General features: G+C 39.5%; 1 protein-coding gene across 1 annotated transcript; it reads left to right on the top strand.

Moving 5' to 3' along the window:
• The first annotated feature begins 307 nt into the window (after positions 1-307).
• LOC135363156 (rho GTPase-activating protein 20-like) lies at positions 308-27,458 on the top strand. The gene is made up of 11 exons (XM_064583845.1): positions 308-347; positions 1,344-1,539; positions 7,970-8,119; positions 10,589-10,630; positions 11,268-11,352; positions 15,462-15,539; positions 17,766-17,832; positions 20,358-20,546; positions 23,829-24,004; positions 25,389-25,550; positions 27,291-27,458. The coding sequence occupies exons 1-11, from the start codon at positions 308-310 to the stop codon at positions 27,402-27,404; spliced, it is 1,299 nt and encodes a 432-aa protein (XP_064439915.1). The 3' UTR covers positions 27,405-27,458.
• The last annotated feature ends 473 nt before the right edge of the window (positions 27,459-27,931 follow it).

Here is a 27,931-nt window from a genome sequence, read left to right on the forward strand (position 1 = left end):
AGTTACGACATGAGCCTTAGATCCGTGACATCATAATGGTAGTGATCTCAGGTTACTATGGAATCCTCAGGCTTCAAGCATTTTACAGTACTCTGCCTAGTGCTGTAGACTCACTTGATTTTCAGTCCTGAGAACTGAAGACAAAAGGATGTTCACATCATTCAGAAAGTATGCAGAACTTATAGGTGGTCATTCAAGGCTTCACTGCAGAAGGTAGTCTTTTGATATACTATTTTTGAGCCTCAAAACAGACTGACAATAACAGGAAGTGTTGTTCTCTTTTGTTTCTTCTAATACGTGTACACTAATGAGTAACTTCAGCACCAGCTTCGTGAAAGGCTACTCAGGTTCGTAAGATTCAGTGCTGCTGAGCTGAAGAGAGCAGGGTTTACATTCTCGGAGGAGACACTTTCTTGGCTCCACGAGAGAGAATTTTCCCAGGTCTATGAAAATATCTGTCCTATTTATGAAAGAACTTTTGCATTCTGTTCAATTTAGCTGTTTTACCTATGATGACCAGAAAGTCCTATCAGCGCTCAGTCAGAGCTCAGCCAAGTAATAGCTAAACTCTTGTGTTTAGAAACTTTTTGATGTTTCCAGTATTTTTGCCGATCTTTGAGAATTTTTCCCCCAAGTTTGAATATTGATTTAGATAAGATTTAGGTAGATTTAGATAAGTAAATTTCCAGAATCTTCAGTTGTCTTCATTTTTATCTTAACATGAAAGCAAATTGTAATTAATTCTTCACACACACACCGTATCATTTTGTTTTATATTAGGCCACCAATTGTCCTGTTTGTTGTTGTTGTTTGTTTGCCTTCTTGTAATACACTCTACCTCTTGATCCTCCCCTTCCTAAAAGCTCATGATTAGCTTTGCTGCTTTCTCCACCCCACGTCTAAGTGTTGGCATGCCCAAGGGCTTTGTCCTTGAAACTGTTCTCCATCTGCATCAATTCACCAAGTGACCTCATCTCTCTCTCCTTTTTTAAAATATTTTGTTTATTTATTTGAGAAAGAGAGCATGTGAGAGAGAGAGAGAGAGAGCTCAAACAGGGTGGAGGGGTAGAGGCAGAGGGAGAAGCAGGCTCCCCGCTGAGCAGGGAGCCCGACGTGGGACTCGATCCCAGGACCCTGGGATCATGACCTGAGCTGAAGGCAGATGCTTAACCGACTGAGCCACCCAGACGTCCGACCTCATGTCTTTCAATAGCTTTCTATAACTCAGCGATCCCTGAATGTGAGCTCTGGAGCTCTGCTTTCGGGGTTGAGACTAAATTTTAGTGTTATGCGAACCTTGACATTTAGCATAAAACTCTATTGTATATTTGACTAGTAACTAGCTGCTCCGTGGTGTTTGGTGGGTTGCAGGAAGAGCTCTTCTGTTGAGGTGGATGCCTGCAGCAAAAGCACTACATCATCTGGGGGTGCCGCCCATACCCTGCTTATCCACGGCCCCGTCGAGCTCAAGAGAGGCTGGAGGAGGCAGAAGCGGCACCTCTTCTTATTCAGCGATTTCTTGCTGGTGTCCGATACCAAGTATGTATACTAAGCAACGTGCCCTTGTGATGATCACGAAGTTACATTTCCATTAACCCTTACCATAAGAAGACATGACATTTTTTTTCTTTTGTTTTTGCCCATGTTTGGATCCTTCATTCATTCAACAAGTACTTATGGAGGTCTTGTTTTGTGCCATACCCCCCTCCCCCCCACCCCCCCGCCTGCAGAGAATACAATAGAGAATGTGACAAGCAGTGTGTCTCTTGCCTGGAACTTACAAATGACAAAAATAAGAGGGGTAATTATAGATTGTGATTAGTGCTTCTGATAGAAAGTAGGCAGGGGGCCGTGTGGAGATGATGGGAATGTATGAGAGAGGGGTAGTCCAGGAGGGCCTCTCCTAGGTGGCAGCACTGAAACTCGATCTATGGGATGAGAAGCAGCCACAGTCCTAGACAAGGTGCCTGAACCTTCTAGGCTGAGGGACCGGCAGGCTACGTGGGTGCAACCTGACCCCTGGGGGGAGGGGCTCAGGAAGGCTGATTTGATGGGAGCCGAAAGCATGGGGCATGCGATCAGATGTGAAACTGCGCTCGGGGTCCAGTCACACACGGTCTTCACAGGCCATGGTGAAAAGTGGAAATATTTTGCCAAAGCATTTTTAACTAGGACTGACTGAATCTGATTTATAGCTCTCGCAAATTTTTCTGACTGTTGGTAGGTAATGGATGGATGGTTGAGCAAGAGTGGGAGCAGGGAGACTGGTTAGGGGAGGCAGTAGTCCTGATGCCTGCTCTCAAGGGCTCCAGGATAGGAGTGCAGTAAAAAGGAAGGAGGCAGCAGACAGATTGGGAATATATGCTGGAGACAGAACTAACTGCGTGCACTTTCCTCTCAACCCTGAACACAAAGGTAACTGATAGCCAGCCTGGAACCTGATGATTGCTCAATAAATGTCCAAAAGCAGGTGGATGGGAGGTCAGCTGTTTACTTGCTCTGTCTCTGTTTTCATTATTCACAAAACATCATGAAAGACAAAGACTATTCCAACCAACCAAATATCAAGAAGCTTTTTAGTCACCAGAAAAAAACTACGCCCCCTTTATTTTGCTGCCCTCACCAGCTCCCAGTTATGCCATGCCATTAGTAAGCCATGCAAGTACTAATTTGGCAAAATGCTGTACTCAATCTGAGTGACATTAATGATAATTTATCAGGGGCTTACTACATGACAGGTGTTATGCTAAGAACTTCATGTATGCAATCTTCTCCAACCTTACAACTACCCTGTGAGATGGGATTATTTTTATTTTAGAGAAGACCTCTGAAAATCAGAGGTCTGAAGGTTTTGCCCAGGTCACCATATTAGTGATGAGTAGAGTCTACATTTGAAATTAGGTCCGTTTCTTTCAAAGTACAGGCTTTTACTCTACGTGTGGTGCTGCTGTTTCTATTATTTCTATTTTTCTGAATTTCATACAACATTCCATGAACACCTAGATTCTCTCTCATTATTGAAATCAACCTTTCCTTTATGTTGAGTAAACAACTCCAATCTGCTTGGTATCTGGTAAGAAATAGGTCAGAATGCTTAGTGAACTGAGAAATGAAGGTAGTGTAGCTGTCCAAAAAAAAAAAAAAAAAAAAAATCAGAGGCAAAGACAGAAATAGTAAAATATATTTGAGATGAGTGATATTGCCTACAGATGTAGCCTTGGAGGTGGTGATGTCATGAGGAGGACAGAGAGAAAAAGACTGTCCAGGTCCTGGCATGAGGTCCGTATGACGCACTCTGCTCCTCCTGATAGAGGGCCACATCATTATTTTTAAAAAAGCAGACTAGTTACCATTCCCTTTATTTAACCAAGGTGAGTACAGGAGACTAAAATGTGTGGGATGCATGCTGGGGACCACACGAGGAGCATTACAGATTCCTCGTGTAATTTCCCCACAGCCCTCCAAGGCCAGTATTGTTACCATCCACCGACTGCAGAAATGAAAGTGGGGATGGAGGAAGTCTCAGGAATGGACCTGTCATCCACAGGGAAATGGTGGGAGAGACTCCAAGCCAGGCCTGCCTTCATCCCAAGGCCACACTCTTCCTGCCACACCATGCCACACCTACTCTTGCATGCTCAGCCCGAGACACGCTAACAAACAGCAAACTCCTTTCCTGCTCCTTGGGACCTTGCAGACCACTCCCATTCGATTTATAAGGGGAACAGGTTGTCCTTCACTTTGTTTTCATCTTTGTAATTATTATAGCACTTAGGGAGAGGAGAAGACCTTTCTTTTCTTACTAGAGCCATTTATTGTCCTGGATACTGCTTACCTCTCAGCGGGTTTTACAGAACCTACGGTGTTCTGCTGAAAAGATTTTATATAAAGGCAGTGTTCTTTCCCCATGAGAGAACTGCATCCTTTTAAGAGCTGAATTTTTTATTTTGATTGGTTCACTATTACAAAAGAAGTGCAACATTTTTCCTCTTCACATATTGCTTTTGAGATAGGTCTTTGTGTCTACGCAAGGGTTTTTATGATGTGACAAAATCTACATCAATGTATTTAATAATGTTCTCTTTAAGAGACTCAGCTCCTGAAAGATTATCTTATATACTTTTTACATCCATTTGGAATATTAGAAAATGTAAGTGATCTCAGGCACTTGAATTTGGCTTCTAAAACCAAGGCCCTTGACAGAGAGAGAACACAGATTTTTGGAAGTCCAAGTTCGGGACACCATCAGGGTCAGGTTCCCGCGAGAGCTGTCTTTCTGCGTGCAGATGGCTGCCCTCTCGCCTATGCCCTGTGGGGTTTCCTCAGCGCCTGCATGTACACACACACACACAGAGCTCTCTCTCCCTCTTCTTACAAGGGCACCAATCCTACTGGATTAAGCCCTTACCCTGATGGCCCCATTTACACTTAGTTACCGCTTAAAAGCTCTCTCTTCAAACATGGTCATATTGGCAGAGAGGGCTTCACGGTAAGACTGTGGGGAGCAGTGGGGGAGGGGACACAATTCTGTCCCTAGCAGTCACGAGCAGCACTTCATGCTGTGGCCGCGTACAAGTTTTTGCCAGTTTTTAGAAAACGACCATGAGAACATTCCCATAGTAAACATTTGGGTATATTTATGATCACTGTGAATATTGGACAAGTTTACATTTTTTTTTTCTAGAAGGAAACAACTAAAAAGAAATAGCTCCTGCATTAACAACCTTGTTTCATCCCTGTCATCCTTGTTCTTGGAGGATTGTGTTATGTCCTGAATCAATCTGTTCAAATTAATCATCTGAATTTAGGGCCTACGTTTTCCAATTAGCCATAAGAAGGGGTTGGGGTGACCCAGGTTCTGTTTTACCTCAGCTCACCTGCAGGCTTCAGCTGGAAACTCTCATCTTTAGGTTGACGCTATAGAAATTAACACAAATTGGGTAAGTAGTTGACTAATTGCTACCTCTGTATTCTGTCAAAATTAGTGAATTTTAGTTTGTGTGTAATAATAAAAGGAATTTAAATGTTTGTTTCTTCACAAAGAAATTATATTTCTCTAGTCGTACAAGATGTTAATAATAGTGAAAATTGTTTGGGGATTCTTTTCATACGCCTTCAGAAATTTCTCAAGAATTGAGGTCAGATGGAACCTTCCTTATTACTTTTGATATTCATTAGAATACTAAATAAGTTATTTTTCAAAGAAAATTATTACTTTATTTTTAAGAACAGTATCTGCTTGATAAATATTAAGATATTAATACTAGTAGAGGCCCATGAAGAATTTACAAAAAGGAAGGGACTGAACTTAGTTCTTTAGACATCACATCCCTCATATGTAGTTATTAAAGAATATAAAATGAAACAAAAAATGAATTTAAATTAGGTCAAAAGATGAAGATGACTATTAACTCATTATCCGTGAAATTACAAAGAATTACTTACAGAATATAACAGGACCCCCACTCCCAACATCTGTAAAAGGATACCCCTATCTTAGAACAGGGGAAATCCCCCTAGAATCCTGTAAATTTCCACAGTGCACTGGGGCTTCCCTTCTGGTATAAAGGTTGAGGTAGCAGAAAGCAAGAGTGATATCCATCATGTTAATACAAATATAATAAAGGACTATTTTTAGAAATAAAAACCACAGTTCTTTCTCCTCCTCTTTCTTCTCCTCAAGTCAGTTTACATTAGATTAATACTTTCTAATTTCTACTGAGATAATCCAGTTGGGTCAGTGATTGAGAGTGAAGAAATGCAGTAAGACCCTAGAAGAATCCACTGAAGTATGAAGCTTTGTTGTAATAAACTTTAAATATTTCCAAGCTAGTAACCAGCTTTGTTAATATAATGTCTTGAGATTTATCCTCTCACTCCCCAGATAATCCAATGAGAAAGCCTGATGGCTCTGGGGACCGAAGTGAGGCTGAGTGAGGGTAGGAAACATGAGAAGGGTAGTTCATGGAACGATAGGTCAGCACCCACAGAGGCCAAGTGGTTACAAACATGGGCTCATGAGTTAGGCTGTCTGGGTTCAAACTCTCTTGCCTTTGGCAATTTAGTTGACCTTTCTGTGAGTTTCCTTATTTGTAAAATGGAGCTAATAAAGACCACCTAGTGTAGTTGTTTGAGGATTACATTTTTTATATTTGTATTTATAAAATATTTAGAACAGTGCTTGGCATATGATAAGTGCTCCAAATGTGATAGGACAGTCGAAACCATGCTCTGGGCTTTGGGATAACTCCTTGGTTTGGAGTAGATAATCTTGGTGCTTTCTTGAACTAAGGAGAGAATTACTGAAATGCCTTTTTCCAGGTCAATGTATTTGGAAGTTCCCACACAGTACCTTGGGTGTCTGTATACACACAGATACCTACATTAGAAAAAAAAAAAAAATCTTAAAAACCAACAGATATATGTCTATCTTTCCCATTAGCCATATATTTTTACCCTGACAATGCCTTTGGAGTTACTATCTAGAAAAATGATTTTATCTGATAATCAGACATCTGATATCTGATAATGATTTTATCCGATGACTTTATTCATTGTGTCATAAACTTTGAATCTAGATTATCCTTCAAGTGTGCGTCCAGCAAAATTATTTTTATTTCATAAAACCCATTGGAGAGTCTTAGCTTTAATTGTTCCATGAATCACTGGAGTCACAGGGATTTTTGCACATGAGGTGTCTTTGATCTCATTTTAGTTTAGTGTTTCCACATGTGTTTCTGAATAGTAAGGAGTTCCAGAGTGGTGTGTCCAAGTTCCCTAAGCATCCCTCAGAGGGCTTATAACTATTTAAATCCCAAGCCCACCTGAGAGTTAAAGTTGTGAATTAACCAAATCAATCAATATGGTGGTTTTCATGTTAGAGATCAAAGAAGATTAGGCAGAAATTGTCAAAAAGCAATTTCACCACTGACAAAGTTGATCACCTTCTGACTCCTCAGAGAAATGGGAAGTATCCATCACTCACATATAAGACCTCCTGACCGCTGATCTGGGATTGATTGATGGATGGATTGATGATTTTTAAATTGGGCTCAATCTGTAGGCTAACAGTTTTTCAGTTTTAGCCATAATCTAAGGGAAAATGATATGGATAAAATTTTAAGAAGGGAAATTGAAAATAACCTATGCTTTAAAGGCTAGAAAGTATTTTTTTTTAAAATTAAGGTTGAAAATAACTTTTAAATCTTTCTGATCCCCCCCCCCCAAAAAAATCTTTCTGATCCAAGTTTATTTTTTGTTCTTGGTTTGTCTCTCTCTCTCTCTTTTTTTTGAAGATTTATTTATGTATTTATTTATTTTAGAGAGAATGAGCGTGAGCGGGGGGAGGGGCAAAGGGAGAGGGGAAGCAGACTCCCCACTGAGAGGGGAGCCTTACATGGGGACTCGATCTCAAGACCCTGAGATCACCACCTGAGCCGAAACCAAGAGTTGGATGCTTAACCGCCTGAGCCACTCAGGCACGCCCCCTGGTTTGTGTCTCTTAAGCAAAAAATTGTATGACTATTTTTATAAATCGTGTATCAGGTAGCTTTGTTCAGCCCCTCAAATACTTTTTGAAGTAAGCAAGTCATAAATGAATAATTAACTATAATAATAACCATAAAACTATATATAATAAGAAACAAATTCTAACAATAATAAATGAATTAATGGTTTTCTTAAAAAGCTCTGGAATATATAGTCTTTACTCAACACTCAACATTCAGAAAAATGGCCACTTGCTGCCATTTGAGGAAGTGTTTTCAGGGCCTTCCTAGGGCCAGACTTCGCTCAACACACACTTTGTAAAGGTCATGTCACCATTTGCTGTGCTGGGCACAGAGGGTAATAGAGACAAGGGAGGCATGCTGTGCCCTGGAGCAGTGAGAACTGGTCTCTGATGAGCACAGCTGTTCCCATAAGATTTATGAAACAAACTAACAGAGGTCTTGTTTGGGTATCTTTCTAGGTATAAGAAAAAACTTAAGATAAAAAAGAAAATACCACTGAACACCATGTGGACTGCCAACTGTATGGACAGAGTGGAGGATGCCAACATCTGTGCTGGGAGGTCCTTTATCCTGGGCTGGCCCACGGTGACCTTTGTGGCCACCTTCGGGTAAGACCGACCGTTTGGTCTTGTATTTACATGGGATAAAAAGAAAAACATTTTAATCTGATTATATGTCAAGCCAGTGACTCCCTTTTTGACTTCCCATAATGACACTCATTTGCCTTGTACTTCCCCCCAAAAGGTATGTACAAATGGGAGCAAGTAGATAACATAGAGTGGGAACTATTGGAGTAATTTCTTTTGGTTTTGATCAGTGGTTTTTCCCATGGGCTCTAGGAGCCACTTGAGGAATTGGGTGTTTTAGGCATATGGAAGGAGAATCAAGAGAGTGAGGTTCTAGAACCCCTCTCCAATATCCTGCCCCCTAATTCCCAGGGGGTATGTGTGTTTCTAAATCACTGGCATATTTTTCTTGAGCAAGTACTATTAAAGAGTCCAATTAAATTTGAAAAATTGCTCTTATACTCCCAAGGTCATTCCTTTAAAAATAGTATGGAATTATACAAATAAATTAATCATGTCATTGAATATGAGGTTGCCTGAATTGCTGTGTACTGATTATCTTAGTTGGTGTCTCTAGAGAGGTGACCATCTAAAACAAAAGTATGATTGCATTGAGTAGAGGTTAGTTGTGCAAGACACATTCTTAGGCTGACACGAGGATGGGGAATGTGACTCTCTACCCCGGACATCCTGAGCAGACACTCCTGAGTTTACAGGGGTGGTGCAACACTTACATCTGCTGTTTGAAACAACCACACCCCAAGTCTCATTCTTGTTTTGCACAATGAGTGTTCATCACATGCACTTAACACCCTTCTTTCTTCTCCTCACCCCACTCCACCAAAATGTCCCACGTCATCACAAAGGGAAGACAACGAAAATGTTTACAAGTTGTTAATTTATTAAGCCCTATAATGCAGCGTTGACTTAAGGAGAAATTTTCAAAGCTTATTGGGAAGAAATATGTATTTATATGCTCTCCGCATGTCTTCTTTTCCACGACGCATTTCTGTAAAGATTCTCAGTTCCTCTTGCTTCCTGTCTTCTCCATGTTGCAAATGGAAGGAAACAGTTTCAATTGGGAATGTATAAAGTCTTTGACAGGGGAGTTTCCAAGAGACTTTTTTTCCCTAACAAGCAGGAAAATGTGGAAGCCAGGCTTATACATGTTATATTAGTTAAAAAGCTGTGTAAACATATAGAAGGCATTTATAACAATTCCTGGCACCTAGTGCTTTTGCTATTTGTGGTTATTACTGTTCTGCAGATCAGCATGGCTAACTAGAAGCTGTGTCCATGCGCATAGGCAGGCTGGGACGCTAAGTGGGCGTTCCATTTTCCAGATGGGACAAATCCTGAAACAGCGATGGAGGGGTTGGGGAGCAGTGTTGCTGGGAGGAGTATAAAATGTGGCAGCCACTGTGGACAGTTTGATGGTTCCTCAGTAAGTCAAACAGAATTACTATACGACCCAGCAATGCCACCCCCAGATAGATACCCAAGAGAAACGTAGGTCCACACAAAAATTGATACACAAACGTTCATAGCAGCATTGTCGACAATAGCCAAAAAACAAACAAACAAACAAAAGTAGAAACAACCCAAGTGTTTATCAACAAATACACAAAATATGGTACAGGAGCTAGAAACAGGAAGGAAGGAAGAGTGACTGCTTCGTGGACACAGGTTTGCTTTTGGGTGAAAAAATGTTCCAGAACTAAACAGTCACGGTAGTTGCACAAAACTGTGAATGTACTAAAGGTCACTAATGGTCAATTTTATTTTGTGTAGTTTACCACGGTAAAAAAACGCTAGTAAGTGGTAAGGCCATGTATGCATGAGGCTTAAAACATTCGCAACTTTGGGTACTAAATGCTGTGAAAACTTTAGTTGAGAAAAGACTAACCTTTAGTAGTTTAGCACTAGCTGGATCGATCTTGCTCAGAGGATCACAGTAACGAAGAATGTTTTCTAGAAACTAATTTAACACATTCCAATCTGCTATGTGTATAAAGAAATAAAAATATTACAGGTGTTTCTTCCTAAAAAGCTATTCTTGTTTCTGGGCCAAGATAGTTCCATCCAAATGCCAAATTCCTTAAGTATGATTTAATTTGAATAATAATGTTCTTTATATCTGAATAGCACTTGCAGCTGCAGGAACACTCGGGGTATAATTAACCCTTTTCCAGTTCTGGAAACTGAAGATCAGCGCAGTGAAGCAAAGTGCCCATGATCACATAGCTTGCATCACATAGTTACAATTAAGTGTTCAGATTCAAAACCAACTTTTCTCCCACTTTAGGATCTACTTCCCATTGCTTTAATACGCTCATAAAAGAGTGGGGTCCCTCCAAAGCGCAACTATGAGGACAGTATGATATTAACACATGCATCCACATCCTTAACAACTGGCTGCTGCTATTTTTTTTCTGGAATGGTGATCTTATTTTGCTAGTATAAGTATTGTATGTATCTTAATTTTTTCTTCCCATTTTTTTTAAATTGCAGTTCTTCGGAACAAAAGGAAAAATGGCATTCTTTCCTTCAAAGGTATCTTGTCACTATACATATTATACATCTTTAACCCATGAGAAAAGAATAAATCTCTTCAAAGCAGTGCCCCCACACACTATGCTTCCCCTACTTAGTAGAAATTGTTAGACTATCCTCAAATAATTTCTTATTTAGATGTACCCTGGCTGCTACTGCAAATAATCTGCTCTTATTTACATGCACATATTGCTTATTTTTGATGAAATTCTGGTTATCACTCTCATCTTCCCCTTCTCTCAGACCTAATGATTGGAGCTAACATTATTCTCAAAAGATACATATTAAATTTTCTTAAGTGCAATTTACTCTCCTGAGTGATGCTCAAAGCACCTTCTCATTCCTACCCTTGAAGGTGCTGGGCCCTCCAGTCTAGGCAGGAAAGCTTTGATGACTGGATCCGCTACTCACATCTTACATGACAAGAGCAACCTGTTGTTTTCTGAGTCATGTCTTACTTTCCTGAAATAGTTTTGCATGTTTTCTTCCAACCCATAATTTGATGTTGCTGAGTTTATTTACATGCATTTAAAAATAACAGAGTATGTTGAAAATTTTAGCCACATAGATCAATTTGAAAGTAAGCTAATAGCTAATTCATCCTACTCTATTTGGGGTTATTATTGAATTTGATTAGGTACATCAATCTGGCCAAAGAGAAGGACCAGCCCAAAAGCATTCCTCTCAGAATCTTCACTGAGGACATCAAGAACTGTGCCTGTGTAAGTGTTTTTAAGACCAAAAATTAAATTCCATGTTCCTGATTCAGATAGAATGAAAGAGATGGAGATGGAGATAGAGAGAGGGAGGGAGGGAGAGATGGGGAGGTAGGAAGGAGAGAGCAAGAGATAAGAAGAGAGAGAGTATTTAGAAAAGTACCATGTGGGAAAATGTATTTTCCTGTCTACACGTGTCTTTGTATACATAAAGAGTGAATCCTAGGTAATATGAAGTGAGAGGAATCCATGCCACAGTACTTAAGCATGGAAAGAATATTGCATGTTAAATATCCATAATATTTCCCTGGTTCTTTCTAATAGCAACAACACTGGCTTGTAATAAGGTGATTTTCACATGCAGGTATTTCCTACTAGAAGTAAACATTTTTTCCCAATGGTTACTACTTATGTACAGAATGGTTTGGATTGTTTCCACAGTTCTCCACCCTCCCCCCATTGACGCTTTATTTGGTATAACTGTAAACTCACAGAAAAGTTGTAGGTATAAAAATAAAACAAAAAACACCCCATGCACCCTTTACCTAGATTCAGCTATTAGTAACATTTTACTCCACTTGCTTTATCATTTATTTTCTTTCTCTGTCCCTATTATGTGTATGTTATACTTATTTTTGAGGGTCATACAAATGCCATGGCCCTTTATCCTTAAACCTAGGTATTTCCCAAGAATAAAGATATCCTCTTATATCACCATCACACAGTTATCACCTTTAGTAAATTTAACATCGGTGTAATACTTTACTCTGCCTTCCATGTTCCCATTTTGTCAGTTGACCTCAATAATGTCTCCTTTCCAGTACAGGATCTACTCAAGGGTCAGGTATTTCACTTAGTAGTTATATCAACTGCAGAGGGGTTTTGAAAGGTCTTTTGATCCAAGGAATATCAGGGTTGAATTGAGCTCAGAGGGATGACACTTTTAAGGGATCAGCATATTTCTATCTCATTTTCTTTTGGCTGTTGGGGGAAAAAAAATCAAACCAGTTGCCCATTCTTGGTATAAAATTTGATTTCTGAAATTGTAGTGCAGTAGCCAAGACATTTGCAATGATGAACAAGATACTTTGGGTATCTTTAAGTGACATTTTTTTTTTCCTGTTATACTTTACAGTAGCTCTAGGTCACACAAAATAGTATTTGAAGGTGGAAAAAGGGGTAGTTATTCCTGGCCAAAGCAAAAGCCATGCAAATATTTTGATTGGTTTCTAAGCACCAGGTAGATGCATTGCATGAAGGAGATAAGGCCAGAGGGTTCTCTAGCAGCAGAGCACACTCTTGTCTCTGCCTGCTTTGATTTCAGCTGTGGCAGTGGGTTACACTCAGAATTTTCCATGGAAAATTACCTTGAAATCTTTAAAAATCAACTTTATTTATGTATAATTTACACAAAATAAGCATTTCTAATGTTCTTCACTTGTTCCTGAACATCCAAGTTTCCCTCTAACACTGTTTTCATTTCATCCTAGAGAGATGATCCTTAGCATTTCTTGTGCAGACCTGGTGCAAACAGATTTTCTTAATTTCTCTTATCTGAATATGGCTTTATTTCACACTCACTCTTGAAGGATATTTTGAGGGATGTAGAATTTTGTTCGCAAACTTTTTCCTTTCAGCTCTTTAAAGATGTTCCACTGTCTTTTTGTCTTTGTGCTTTCTGATGAGTAGTCTGTGATCAATCAAACGTTAATCCCCTGTAGGTGATTTGTCATTTTTCTCTAGCTGCTTTCAAGAGTTTCTCTTTATTTTTGGTTTTTAGCAGTGTGGCTATGAAGTATCAAAGCATGGTTTTCTTTGAATCTGTCCTATTTGGCATATTCTGAACTTCTTGAATTTATAAATTTAATTTCACCAAATTTGGGAAATTTTGATCATGATTACCTCAAATATTTTCTTCCCCATTTTCTCTCTCCTCTCCTCCTGAGAGTCCAGTTATATGTATATTAGACCCTTTCATATTGTTCATAGATCCCTCAGACTCTTAATTTTTTCAATCTTTTTTTCCCCTTTTCTTCTTCAGACAGGATAATTTCTATTATCTATTTTCAAATCACTGACTTCTTTTTGTCATCTCCATTATGCAATGTAGCCTAGTCAGTAAATTTTTTCTTTAAGATATTTTTCAGATAAAAAATTTCTGTTTTTAAATATTTTTAGTTTCTATGCTAAGATGCCTCTTTCGTTTATTGTGAGCATATTTTCATTTGTATCATTGAGCATTATTGTAATAGCTGTTTTTGGCTAACAGTCTGAACATCTAGATCATCTCAGGGTTGGCTTCAGCTCTTGAGAATTGATCACATATTCCTTGTTCTTCATATATTAAGTAACACTTTGACTCATATAAAAAAAAGTAACATTTCTTTTTCTTTTAAATTATTTCAAAAAGCAGCTTATTTTTCTGAAGTCATTTGTTTACAGAGAGCTCTATCTACTGGAATTTATCTGTTTTGGAGAACCTACAACATGCAGGAAAATATACATACATCTCTGGAATTACTATTTTGAACATAGTATGTTCCTTATACCATGAAAACCATTATCTTGCAGACCAGATAAATTAAAAAGTGATTATTAGTATTTCAAAAGAGATTTTTTTTTCTTTAAAAAGATTTCATGGGAGGGATGCCTGGGTGGCTCAGTCAGTTATGCATCTGCCTTCGACTCAGGTTATGATCCCAGGGTCCTGGGATGGAGTCTTGCATCAGGCTCCCTGCTCAGAGGGGAGCCTGCTTCTCCCTCTGTCTTCTCTGCCTGTGGCTCCCCCTGCTTGTGCTCTCTCTCTGACAAATAAATAAACAAAAATCTTAAAAAAAAAAAAAATTTGTGGGAAACTTTTTAAGTTGTACTGAAAGGCTTTCAGACATCTTAAAAAAAATAGCAGAGCCATTACTTCTAACTAAATTTCAAGCTAAGACCCAGTCTTGAATCCTCTAGACAATTTAACATAGGAAGCCCCTCCTAGACAATTTAACATAGGATATCCTTGAGTTTGGGTGCTCTGAGTCCTACTGCTAGGTTCTGAACACTTTTTTTTATAATCCTTAAAGCTCAAGTAGTTTGAAATCAATGAACACTTTTGTTTATACAAGTTCGATTATCAAGCAACTTTTGGGCCATCTGTCATATCAAGCAATTGCATTTCAATTCATAAGAAGAAAAATACAATGAAAGAACAAGTTTCTTTTAACTTTGTTTTTAATATTTTTAAGGACTGTGAGTGTCCACTTCTGTTGCTTGTCTTCTTCATGCACTGTTTCTCAAAGAACACAGGCCTCATTGCCTAATAATGTTATAAAAAGTGTATGCGTGGTTGGTTACATATTGTCCTCTTTTAAAATGTCTTTTGGAATTCGGGTACTTTTATCGATATCATCTCAGATTCCTATCCATCCCTTTCAGATAATTTTCAATAACTGTTTTCCTTGTTGTATGGAGCAGTTTCTCAATATAAGGTGTGATAGAGAGATATTATAAGTAACTACTCACTGTCAGAGTTGCGAATGGAATATAAACTTCTAAAATTTTCAGTCTCATTTCCTAGACTCATTGGTTTTATTTGTCTCAACAGATTTCAACAATGGAAATCTTAGTAACCATGATGACACAAAGAAAGTATTGACTAAATAGTAGTTTGTTTTTTTTTTAAAAAAATGTCTGTCACAGACGGTTCTTATTCTGATTTTGCTGAAACTGAGTATGTAATTGCGAAGAGAGAAAAGTATCTAGCTCCTCCTTTTTAAACTATCTCCCCTCTCTATTTTGGGAATAGCCTTATGGAGCTGAGGGTCAATTCATGTCCCCTCGTGGAATTCTGTTTTTCTCTTTCTTGCTTAAGCTGCTATATTTTGTAAGCCACAAATCCTTGAAGGGAAATATATGTTTCACTGAAATGTTTCCTACTAGCCTCATGTTATGTAAAGAAATGAAAATATTGTAATCAAGGGTGTGTGCTCTACATATGCTTTACTTTGTCATTAACTGAAAACAAGCTTTGCCTTTAGAGTATGGATAATAATTTGACAATAATTATTTGGTCACCTGCTTTAAATTTTTAAAAATTTATAGCAATTTTTCTCATTTCTTTTTTACAGTCTGTAACTGTAACAGTAACAAATTCAGACACAGTGAATGACATTATCAACATGTCACTACCAATGCTAGGAATAACTGTAAGTTCCCTTGCAAACTATTTTTAATTTAAAAACCATCTTTGACTTTTGAGATTTGTGTGTGTGTGTGTGTGTGTGTGTTGTGTACCTCCCGTTATAAGACAGCTGATTATTATACATATCATAGTCATATTTTGTCCCCCAGATTTAGAAATTGAAGGCAGCAAAGCTATATTATTAGCCTATACATGGGTGCTCTTCTTGTCTTCCCATTTTAAATTTTCTGCGAATTCAAAATCATAGCATAAAATTGGGCTATAATTTTAGAGTGCTAATAACAACATGCAGTTTATTGTATATATTTTATACACAGACAATAAAATATTTCTAAGTTTCTAAATATTTCCTCCTCTATTGGACTCTTCTTTCTGTGTCTTCATTCCTGATTCCTCCCCATCCCTGTTTACCCTGGTCATCACCCAAGGACTCAATCCCAGTTAGATGAATCCTAAATTATATGTTTTGTTGTACATTTTGACATAAAGACCACATGGCTAGAAGCTACCTCCTCTTGATGCAGTTCCTTGGGATGAGGCGGCTCACACCCCTTATGAACTGGTAAAGAGGACAAGTTCTGAATAAGACCATGATCTGGGGGCAGTTGCGTACATATCACTTTCATCTTGTTTTGGTTTTAACGGCCTGTTCCTTTATGTTTTGATGGCGCTGGTGTGAGTTGCTGGATTTTTTTTTTTTTTTTGATGAAAGACATGGACATATTTGAGGATGAGGTTTTCTAAGGGAAAAGAGAGGGAGAGTGATAGTCAGATGGACAGAACTGAAGGGAGCACTTGTAAAGCACAGCTTCTTATATAAAATCCTCTATAAATGCAAAAATGTCTTGCTATTATGACATGACATAATTACAAGATTCTTACTTAAATTCTGTCTGACCCAATGGTATAATAAAGCCCCTTAAAAATTCAGGGCAACTGGAATTTAGCATAAGAAATCAATGATTTCTGTACAAACAAAATTTAATAATATATCTGAAATAAAATTGAATTTATATGTACTGAGTAAAGCACATATCTACATTGATTTCTAACCTGTATGATATATATACCCTAAATAGGAATTAAGTCTTAGACAGAGAGTGAGTGGTTTTAGGGATGAAGTTGAGGAGATTGATTAATGATGAAGCTCATTTTATTTCATGTTTGTGATTTTCCTTTGCATAAAGTGATCAATCTCACCACACAAAGAATTTCTGTTTTAATGAAGAATTGGGGTTATTTGGCTTTATGTATGCCTGATTTAAGGGATTCCAGCATAGCATTTCCAAACCCTACCCTACCTTACTAGCTCTCACGAGTTATTTGCAATACAATTTTGAGCAGATTTAGCTATGTGTGTGTGTCTGTGTGTCTGCGTGTGTCTGTGTGTGTGTCTGTGTCCATACCTATGACCTTTCTTCATAAGGGCAAGACCATGATTTTTAATCAGGAGTCCAGGTCAAGCATAGTACCTATCACCAACAACTCCATGTCAAACATTTTTTGCTTTAGTCTCCTGGAAGACTCTCTAAAATAGTTCAGCGATCTTTATAATTTAGATGTGTTTGTTTCAAGTAGGACTTCCAGGTTTACTGGGCGGTAATTCTGCTGGGAGTAATTGTTTTCTGCATCTGATATGTTGTCTAGGTTAGAGTCCTTGTTCTTTCTCTCCCTGAAGTGGGGCTTGCCTGCACCAAAGCCAGTGGCTGACTTCAGTCCACTAACTCCTCAAGGCCTCTTGGGCGTTTGTCTCCTTTTGCCCAGGGCTGCGGAACTATTGATGCCTTTCAAGTTACTTTGCTCAGGAATAGTCATAGCAGGGTATATGGCTCTCTGGACAATATGCATGTCAGGGCAGGGACATTTGGCGGCAAAAGCCAGCATTATCCAAGGAATCTAGAGACAGCGGAAGGCAGGACTCTGAGATTAGAAGTTTCCTCCTTAGCGAAGGGGCACAACTGTGATTTCTTAGGCCATGGGCCACCCACACCGTGAGGGGCTGATTGTACTGTGGTTTCCTGGCCTTTATCAAAAATGACAAGAACCTGGGACGGTCCACTGGAGGCTATGAGGGAACAAGTTAACAAGTACTGTAGCTACCTCCATGGACCAAATGGCATTTATACTGGCCCCAATTCTTTCTTTCTGGAAACAGAGAAATGCAAAGGAAATGTGTTCTTCAAGTACTGTGAAAGATTTGTTATGATGCATAGTTCTTTTTGTTTCCAAGGGCTCTGAGAAAGACTACCAGCTGTGGGTGAGTGCTGGCAAGGAAGCGTCCCCACACCCACTCACTGGTAAGTGTCAGGGAAAATCTAAGATGGGATTGATTAGGTTCAAAATTGTAACTCTACATCTCAAAGTAATGGTTGTTCTGTCTTCAGCTTAAATACCCTTAAAAGTGAAAATCACATGCAATATTCACTCTCACGTTTATTAAAGAATTACCAGGTGCTTACTTGTTCCCAGGCACTGAGGACATCTCTTCATTCATCAGCTTAAGGTCTAGTTAGGGAGAGAAATGTAAATTTTTCGTTTCTACTTCATTTTACCTGACAAACGGAGCTGTCTTAAAAATTTTTTTGTTTATTGTTTACTTACTTATTTACTCACTTAGGTATGAAAGCATAGAATTGGAATTTTTTTTTCCCATACATTTATTTTTCATATTCCAGTCTTGAATTCCAGTTCCTAACAACTAAATAGCCTCTATTTTGTGAGAATCCGCTAAAATCCAATCATGTCTCTGAATCCAGGTATAGGTATGTATTTAACACCTGCTCTGTGCCCAGAAGTTTTCTCAGCATCATAAAGAGAATGAGATAATCACATTTAAACTCCTCAAGTCTTCACTGACTAAACTACCTGCACTTTGTTGTTTCTCAGGCTTTTTCCATCACTGTTCTTAAGGTTATTGATAAACAGATTACACCTCTCCTAAAATAGTTATTAGCACAAGTCCTCTAAAAAAAAATCTTTGGATTAGCAAAATTGTTCAGTGCTTACCAAAAATAGAAGGATTAAAAAACAAGAGAAAAAAGAGAGGATCTGTAGCAGACCTTGAAGTATAGTAATGTATGGTAATGGTGACAATGATTTCTGCTAGAAATCTTAGAGCATTCCTTCTTACATGCGTTTTTCAAAATCTTTTTAATAATCCTGTGAGGCGGGATGCCTGGGTGGCTCAGTTAAGTGTCTGCCTTTGGCTCAGGTCATGATCCCAGGGTCCTGGGCTCCTTGCTCAGTGGGGAGCTGCTTCTCCCTTGGCCTGCCGCTCCCCCTGCTTGTGCTCTCTCTCTCTCTCTGACAAATAAATAAATAAAATCTTAAAAAGAAAATAATCCCGTGAGGCTATTACTCTTTTTCAAGTTATCTAAAGAATATTTTCAAGTGATCTAGAAATCTAAATAACCAATTTCTTTCTACGAAATGTATATTCCCAGTCTTAGAATACAGAGAGTCACCAAGGGCATAGCTGAGGAAAAAAATCCCCCCCACCATTTCATGTTTCATATTAATATTGACATCTCTGTAAAAGTCGGCCAACCACAAAAAGGAAAAAAGTCAAATACTTAAATATATTTATTTTAATAAAGTGCATTAATTTAGGTAAAACAATATAGATGATAACTTTTTAGACTTTGAGCAGCTTCACACACCAAGGCAGCTCTAAGGAATCCGGAGAGCCTGTCATTCATGATGATCCATTGGCAGCATTCAAAATGCATTTTTTACCAATGCTCTCAATTCTCAATTGCGGATTATCTCCTGGTTATCTTTGTGATTTGGTTGTATTGCTGTCGTAGAAGCTTCTTTTTCCTTAAAAGAGGGAAGTCACTGTGATTCTTGTGAACACATCAATGACACTGCATCTATGACAGATGAGAAGGAACAGCAAAAGCTCCCCAAGTTACATTCAATAATAAATCAGAAATGACAGAAAGAGAACTTCCATTCTGTTCTTAAAAAATGAGATCCATATCCTATAGCACAGGGTCTTTGAGAATTCTATAGAGAGGAAACAATTTAAAGCATACAAGAACAAAACAAATCACTTGGCAGGCAACTCTCACTGACTCTGGGTGCAGTTTTCCACTCTGTAAACATCGTTTTGCACTTTGCTTCTGGGTTCCCAACACTGTTCAGCCTTCCCTCTGATCATCACCTGGCAGGACTCCCCTTGGAGGAAGGGCAGCAGTGGGAGGGAAGTATAAAGCATAAAGGCAACCCATCCCACTGCCCTTGAGTAGCTCTGCCTCTAGAAATTGACAAAAGGAAATGAAAAAAAAATCTGCTCAACTGACATTATGTGAGAGAGAATAGCAATTCTTAATATATATGTTCAATTATTTAAAAAATATTACCCACCAATGCATATTAATATATTTACTCTGATCCTTATAAGTTTGTGTGAGGGCAAGCATTTCAAAGGATGAATGTAAGGCTCAGAGGGGTCAAGTAATTTGCCTAAGATGTGCAGATCTCGTTAGTGTCAAGGCAGAAACTAGAAGGCCTTAAATATTCTCAGATGGAAACACAGCGAAAGTCAGCATTGTGCAATGCACTGATGAATCTTTGTATTCCAAGTAAAGTAACATGCTTTACATTTTTTTTCTCTTTTTAAAATCTTTTCCTTGGGCACCTGCTTTCTGCAGGGTGTCTCCAACAAGAGCGAATATGATGCTCACTCAGGAGGCACAGAGTGAGTGCCAGAAGCCCCAGGAGAATAGCAGCATATACCAGTGTGATGCATACACTCATGGGAAGGGGGATTTGATCAGAGCCATCACCATCAGCCTGAATCTATATTTTTTCCATATAGGACATAAACATCCCTATGGAATTAAAATGAGCCATCTTCCATCTACCACACTGCTGCCGCAGACACCAGAGGACTCCATCTCTCCTTCCACCCTCCAGGAGTCCCTCCTTCTGGAGCAGGGGTTCGCAGAGATGCAAGGCCGGTTCATCCTGAAGCCCAGGCACCCGGCGCAGAATGAGCAAGGGAGAGGTGAGCCCCTTCCCTTTCTTCAGGTGTCTTCTCTTGGCTCATGTCTCCACTCTTGCCCACAAATTGAGGACACAGAGCTCACTCTCTCTGTGGGGGGTGGGGAGGAACAGTAGAGGCAAGAACCCCAAAACTGCACAGAATCGAGCTTAGAGAAACCCAAAGGTCTTAGGACCCAACTCACTTCGAGGAAGGTTGTGTGCTTGTTTTAATTCTCCTAGGTAGACTGTTAGCTCCTTTCTCTGTATCCCCAGAACACTTTCTACATATAATTATGTGAGTACACATCTGTGTGTCTTCTTAGAGCACAAGCTGTTTGTGGCCTGGAAACAGGTCTTCCCTATTCCAGGGTTTTATCTAGTATCTCAGGCCATCACAGGATGGAATCAAATGACTGCATGGCTTAGACGCACCTGGAATGGAAGAACTCCAGTGGAGTAAAGAGTTATGGAACTGAATTGGATTTATTCTGGGCTTAGGCTGAAGTGGCCTTGGGCTTACAGTTAGAATTCAAGTCTCAATTCTGCCCCCACTTTCCATGTCTGCTTCAGACACAGGTCAAGGCTGGAGCTAGACTGAATGTTTATGGTCAGGGCTTTTTCATCTTCCTTCTTGCTATTTTTTTCCCTACCATTCCAGTATTCTCCCATTGATATTTTTTTCTCTGATGAAAATGTGTTATTCATCTGAGAAGTATTGGGCCAAAATAGAAAGTATTTTATTGTTATGATTGTGATTCTATAAGCACAAAGTTTCAAAAATTTTATTTTTTAATATTCATACCCTAATTCAAGCATTAGGAAACATTAACCCAAATCTTGCCAGGACTGTTTAAGAAAGAATAGGTTTCCATAAAGTTAGCTTGTTTAATCATTCCTATATTTTTCATGGCTATAGCATATATTTTTATTAGTAATAGAGGCAACATGACCTCTAACAGCAAATAATGTACATTATGAAACATCCAGCTAAGCCTGAAAATACCTTGGAGAAAGTATAGGACTCAATGTGTACTTATTTTCTGTATACTCATAGAGTAGCTAGATATATAGCTTTGTACCAAGGGATACAACATTCTTCTTAAGAGCATTCTTCTTATTAAAGCTGAAGAATGGAATATATTTGGGTAGTTTTAGAAATAATAAAACTAGGGGAAGAGTAGGGAACCCAGGTTGCATACAACAACTCAACTTACATATTAACACGTATCTTCAGCAAATGCATACATTTTGATGTACAGGAATCTCCTCCTGGATTTAAGAATGTGTTTGCTTTCTTTCTTCTCTCCTTTTAAAATGGTAGCGGTATCAATTTCAGAGCAGGAAGAAAGAGCCTTAGTTAAGTAAAGTGGTAGCCATCCTTCATGATTGCCTACCTTCTAGAGGTTGCAAAATCAAATAGAGAATGGGAGTGATGTCTGCTTTGGAGGGGGAAGAGACTGATGTCTAGACTGCCTGAGGCCTTCTGAGCAAGGAAATTACTTTTATCAAGGCTGCCACGAGCCATGCCTTGTGCTGAGTAGTACATTACATTTAGTTCAACGAGTTGTAGGCAGCAGCATTTATGTTAAAGTTAAGCAAACCAAAGCTTAAGAATTTTTGAGTAATCTAACTAGGTGGCAGAACCAGGATGCTTCTGGTTCTTAGATCCTGGTCTCTCTGGTCAAGTGCCATGAGTGTTGCCACCCACGTGAGTGGATACGGTGATGCACTCACTACATCCCAGAAAAGCCCAGTGGACAGGTGTTTATGGGTGTTTGGTGAAATGTTGCTCATTTGTTTATCCTTCTACAGCTTGGCTCCTCTGTGGACTTTTAAAGAATTCAGTTATTTAAGCAGATTTTATAAGCAAATGTTAAGGTATCTTATAAGGAAAACATTCATAGCTGAGCAGTAGAAACTTTCAACTCAGCTTTTCACTGCAGATCACCTTTTCTTTGTAAAGCTCTTCTTCTGCATTCCTTTGATAGGGAATGTTGGGTAATTCAAAATCATCTCTGGAAATTGGGGATAAATCAGGCATTCATAATCTCTCATTGTTTTTCTTTTTGTATGTTTTCTTTCAAGCCTTGTACTGGTATGGTGTATATACATGTATGTTTGAGTATGTGTGAGGAATTGGGTGCAATTCATTGTGGATTAGACTCTTTTCCGTAAATATCAAACATAATTTACAAAAAAAAAAGTCATCTCTGGGTAGCTTGGTGGGGTATCACAAGAAAACACAGTCACCTGGAATCTTACCACATAGCCAGCATGTAATGACTATTTCCCAAGAACCCTGAATGCAGGGAGTCATCCTTGGGGATGGCCCAGAGCAGAGACACCAGAGGCCACCTGAGAAGTGGGGTCAGGCGGATCATGTCATGAGAGGCAGATCCTTTTGATCATAGAAAGATGAGCACTCAGGGGCACCTGGGTGGCTCAGTCGTTAAGCGTCTGCCTTCAGCTCAGGTCATGATCCCAGGGTCCTGGGATCTAGCCCTGCATCAGGCTCCCTGCTCAGTGGGAGTCTGCTTCTCCCTCTCCCAATCCCCCCCTGCTTGTGTTCCCTCTCTCGTTGTCTCTCTCTGCCAAATAAATAAATAAAATTAAAAAAAAAAAAAAAAGTTGAGCACTCAGAAAGCCAAAGAGGAAACTTAAGACTGGAAGGAGACTCACTGTGAAAGCAGATGATTAACAAACTCAGCTTGATTTGAATACCAGATCTTTTGAGCTTTTAAAATCAGATCTGACACTGGATGAATCCACTAATCATACTTACCAATAGGAAACAAACAACAAGTGAAGTGCCTCGTGATAAAGCACAACGGGCAGTAGATGGGATTGAAAGCATTGACACTAAGTCTGATCAAGTCTCTAGGTTTAACCATCAGTTTGCAGGATCTGGGGAACAACTGTTAACACCATAAGAATGCTATTGGCCAATTTCAAAACATGGAAAATTCTACACAAAAAATGCCTCAGTTTCCCTCTTCTAGCCATTGCAGTGAATGTACCGTAGAATGGGAATGGTGAAAATAAGGTTAAGCGGGATGGCTGGGTGGCTCAGTTGTTAAGCGTCTCCCTTGGGCTCAGGTCATGATCCCCGTGTCCTGGGATTGAGCCCTGCATTAGGCTCCATGCTGGGTGGGAAGCCTACTTTTCCCTCTCCCGCTCCCCCTGCTTGTGTTCCATCTCTCACTGGCTCTCTATCAAAAAATAAATAAAATCTTTAGAAAAAAAAAAAAAGAAGGTTAAGCAAATAAAACAACAACTACTACTACTAATCTCACTTCTTCCTTAGATTACAGGCAGAAGACAGTTAAAAGCGGTTTTTTCAGAGACTGGGCCTGTTGTCTGGGCTCCAGCACTAGCCAGGACAGCCAGTGCACAACCCCACCTTCTTCAAAGCCAGGACAGCTCTTTGGAGTTTCCCTCATGGATGTGTGTAATAAAGACAACTTGCCCTTCCCAATCCTGGTAGGTCATCTCCTTTTGGTCTTCTATAGCCCTTCTGAGGAGGGGACACTCTGAGAGGCCACGTGTCCTCATCCAAATCTATTCCCAAATGGAGAAGTCATTAGACAGCCCCTGGCTTTGGCTGAGAAGCTCTGTTACTGTTATTTCAAAGAATAGAATCTGATTTCGGTCCTGCAGAGTCATGAGGCAAATACAACAGGAAAAGACATTCTCCATTCCACTTGGGTCTTGTTTCCACAAAGACATGCGGAGGCTTGTTCAGATCAGTCAAAATGGACTCTGTGTATGTGAGTCTCTGAGAGTCCACCTCATCTTCACACTCTCCCCTCATTGCCTTCCTGAACTCACATGAGTCTCAAGTCTCCTTCAGCAGAGTCTACTCAGTCTAACAACTGTAAACATCTGACACGAGCATAGACTCATCCTCTGGCAAATAGGAATCTGTTAATCCTAACAGAATATGTCAAATGAAAGCCACAGAGTTTGGCCTGTGTTATCTCAAACTGCTGTAGTGAATTGTCAGTGTGGACATTGACTGAGTATTCGGTGTCTCTGCAAGCACTGTACGGGATGTAGGGAACGTTCTGCTAGCTATGAAGAAATGTATCATCTTAGCTAGCATGTTACCTGCTAGCTACTACCCCAGGTCCTTGCATCACAGCAAATTTAGAGGGTAGCTAGGATTATCATCCTCCACACTTCTTAAACGAATCGGAAAAGCCTCAGTACAGGATGTATGTGCCCCAGCTCACACAATAGATAAGTAGCATAATAGACTTCAGATCCATTTTATTCCCTGAGTCCAGCCCTTATTAAGATTCTACACAGCAGGGAGAGGACATGAAGATACAGCAAAAGACAATGAAAGACTCATGAGAAGGGAGGGTAATCAGAGAAGGGGAAGAGAGTTTCTGAGCCTGACTTTAAAAGAGGGAAAGAAATAGAACAAGTAGGAATGGAGTATACACTCACTTAAAGAGAAATAAACAAATGGGAAATGTGTATTTCCTAAATAGACTTCCATACTTGGCGGAGAGCATCTATGTAAGGCAATAATGAGAAAAGAATGGTAAAGTAGGAAACGGACGGTGATTGTGCAAAGGCCTTGAAGCAGAGAATTTTGATTTAAGAGTGGAAACTCAATGGAAAGGAAAATCTGCTTAAAAGAAGTGTTTAAAATGTTTCAGTGTATGACTGTAAAATGGATATATGGGTAGAAAGTATATAGAGAGACACTGAAAAAAAAAACAATCTAAATTGACTTTAGTCCTTTCAGCTCAAAAACAGTGTACCATTGCATTCCCCTCCTCTTTCAAAACGGAGGCAAGCTTGAGCTCTGCGTTTGGGGTATGAGATGCGATATAATTTTCTTTTCTTCCTACAGGATATGCTTTCCCTTATTAATCAAAAAGGGTCCCTCACAGAATGCATCTTCAGCAAATCACCCAATATAAAATCAACCAGGGTCCTAAAGGAGAAACTAAATTCTGGGGTCAAAGTGGACCTGTACAGCGAATCTGTTCATGTGGTCGCATCCGTCTTAAAGGTAGGGAAGGTTCTAGCATTATCCACACACGAGTAACTGAAGCTATGATTGGTGTCTTTCATCATGACTGCTCAAGAACCATAATGGGCATAATAGATTAAGAACCTGACAAGCTGAAAAACGCTTGACAAAATCAAAATTTAAGGAAGCTACTTTAGGAGTTAAAAGCCCCATATGTTAGAAATTCTTTCTGTTTTCACCACACACCGCCTACCCTGCCTTCACTCCTGAAGTCGCCATGCAAAATACTAATACTGAAATGACTACTAGTCATGATAATAAATTTCAAAATACGCACTGACACATACACACTGTTTACCCATGCAAACATTCTCACCACCCTCCTAGTGAAGGCAAAGTTTCCAAAAGAAATAGAACAGGGAAAGAATTTAATCCATCCACCTTGGCACTTATGAACAGCTCTGAACAACCCTATGTTAACGTAGTAATGACTACAGTCTTAGAATCTCAGTCACATTTGGTCTTCCCTTGTCCCCCGTTAATGTTCGAAGATGTGATCAATAGCAAAGTCCAGAAATGACTTAGGTAACCACTCCTACACTGCGGTCATAGTGATATCCAGTAGTAATATACATATAGGCATCAGGAGACAGGAGAAGAATGCTGATACATTACGTAGCAAGATGAGTGTTGCCCTCTGTAAGGTGAGCACATGGAATCGATTTTCTAGCAAGAGTTAGGAGGTTCCGGGTGCCTGGGTGGCTCAGTTGGTTAAGCGACTGCCTTCGGCTCAGGTCATGATCCCGGAGTCCTGGGATCGAGTCCCACATCGGGCTCCCGGCTCAGCAGGGAGCCTGATTCTCCCTCTGACCCTATCCCCTCTCATGCTGTTTCTCTCTCTCTCTCTTTTAAATAAATAAATAAATAAAATCTTTAAAAAAAAAATCATTAAAAAAAAAAAGAGTTAGGAGGTTCCTTCCTGATTCGGTGTTATAAGCACCGACTAGGAAGAGGGTATGCACATGTGGGCATAGTGCTTAGACATTTTTAAAGTTTTCTCTTCCTGAAGTTGATGGATCTTGGTGGAGAAACAGACTCTGCAACTTTGGCCTTGATAATATCATGTCAAAAAACTGGGAATGGACCTAATCTAGAAATGAATCTATCCTCAGGACCTCAGTGAGTCTACTATTAGACTCTCGACTTTTAGACAGTTAAGAAAAGGAAGAATGAAGCAATTGTGCGAGTAGCTTTCTTCCAGGGAGCACACATACCCCGAGTGAGAAGACCTAGTTCTTTCCTAATATGTGTGCAAGAGCCCACCTGTTTCTGTTTCGATTGTTTCAGGCCTTTTCTTGCTAGAGTTAAGAGCTAGCACTGTGTCTAAAACAAGCAACATGGGTAAGCGTATTTCTGTCCAAGAAGCTAATAGGATTTAGGATGGTCTATAGCCAGACCCTGTCAGTTTGTGGTACTTTGCAAAAAAAGCACACAAAGAAAATAAGTTCTAGATGATAGAAGGGAGCTTTATCTTCATTTCTACCACAGCCTAAGCTCTGCTTTAATGCCTCTAAGATTTAGGGGGAGAATATCCAAGCACTTGATGCTGCGTGTGCAAGTCAATGGAGAGTCAGAGCCAAGCTCCGTGTGGGTCCCAGTTTGGGTATCTGTGAAGGAAGTGGGGGCTGAACTGAATTTTTTAACTACATATTTTCTCTGTAATATTTCCAATACATATTTTCTGTAATATATATACATATTTATTTTTATCTCCACAAGTATTTCCTAAGAAATATCCCAGGATGTATATTTTTGTCTGATCTCTATGACAAATGGCTCGGTGTTATTGATCAAGGGAACGAAGAGGAGAAGATGACTGCAGCGCGGAGGTAACGATGCAATAATTACTCTACTCTGGTCACATCTCCAAAATACACCCAACATACTATTAGGAAAACATTGGCTTACGTTTTGCAGCTTTGGCCACTATAATCATGACGAATGTCAAAGAGTTTCAATTCTTCAAAGCCATGGGGGTCAGCTTCAGAATAGAGGCACGCTTTAGGGCTATTATTGTTCTTCTCCTGATCTTATTAATGTGGACTCCTTGGCCGTTTGACACCTTCTGGATCCATGAACCTTGTAGACGAAATTCCCTGGTTCAAGACACATGCAAGAGCATCAACTGCCAGGGCTATGACCTTAAAAGTCTGTCAAACATTTAACTAACCAGAGAAGTGTTTATCTGGCTCAGGAACTAAATTCAGTGCAACAATTTTGTCTACATTCATGCCTGGAACTCTGCTAGAGAGGGGTTGTGTGCTAGATATACAAGGATGTATCCTTTTCCCTGTCTCTGTTTTTCCAACCTCTTAAGTGGAATCATTTACCTAATTTAAAGTGTGTTTTTCTGACCTTAG

The sequence above is a fragment of the Mirounga angustirostris genome, unplaced genomic scaffold (genome assembly GCF_029215605.1).
Source record: "Mirounga angustirostris isolate CCGP_5_RB_7025 unplaced genomic scaffold, mMirAng1.0.hap1 SCAF_36, whole genome shotgun sequence".
Classification (NCBI taxonomy): Eukaryota; Metazoa; Chordata; class Mammalia; order Carnivora; family Phocidae; genus Mirounga; species Mirounga angustirostris.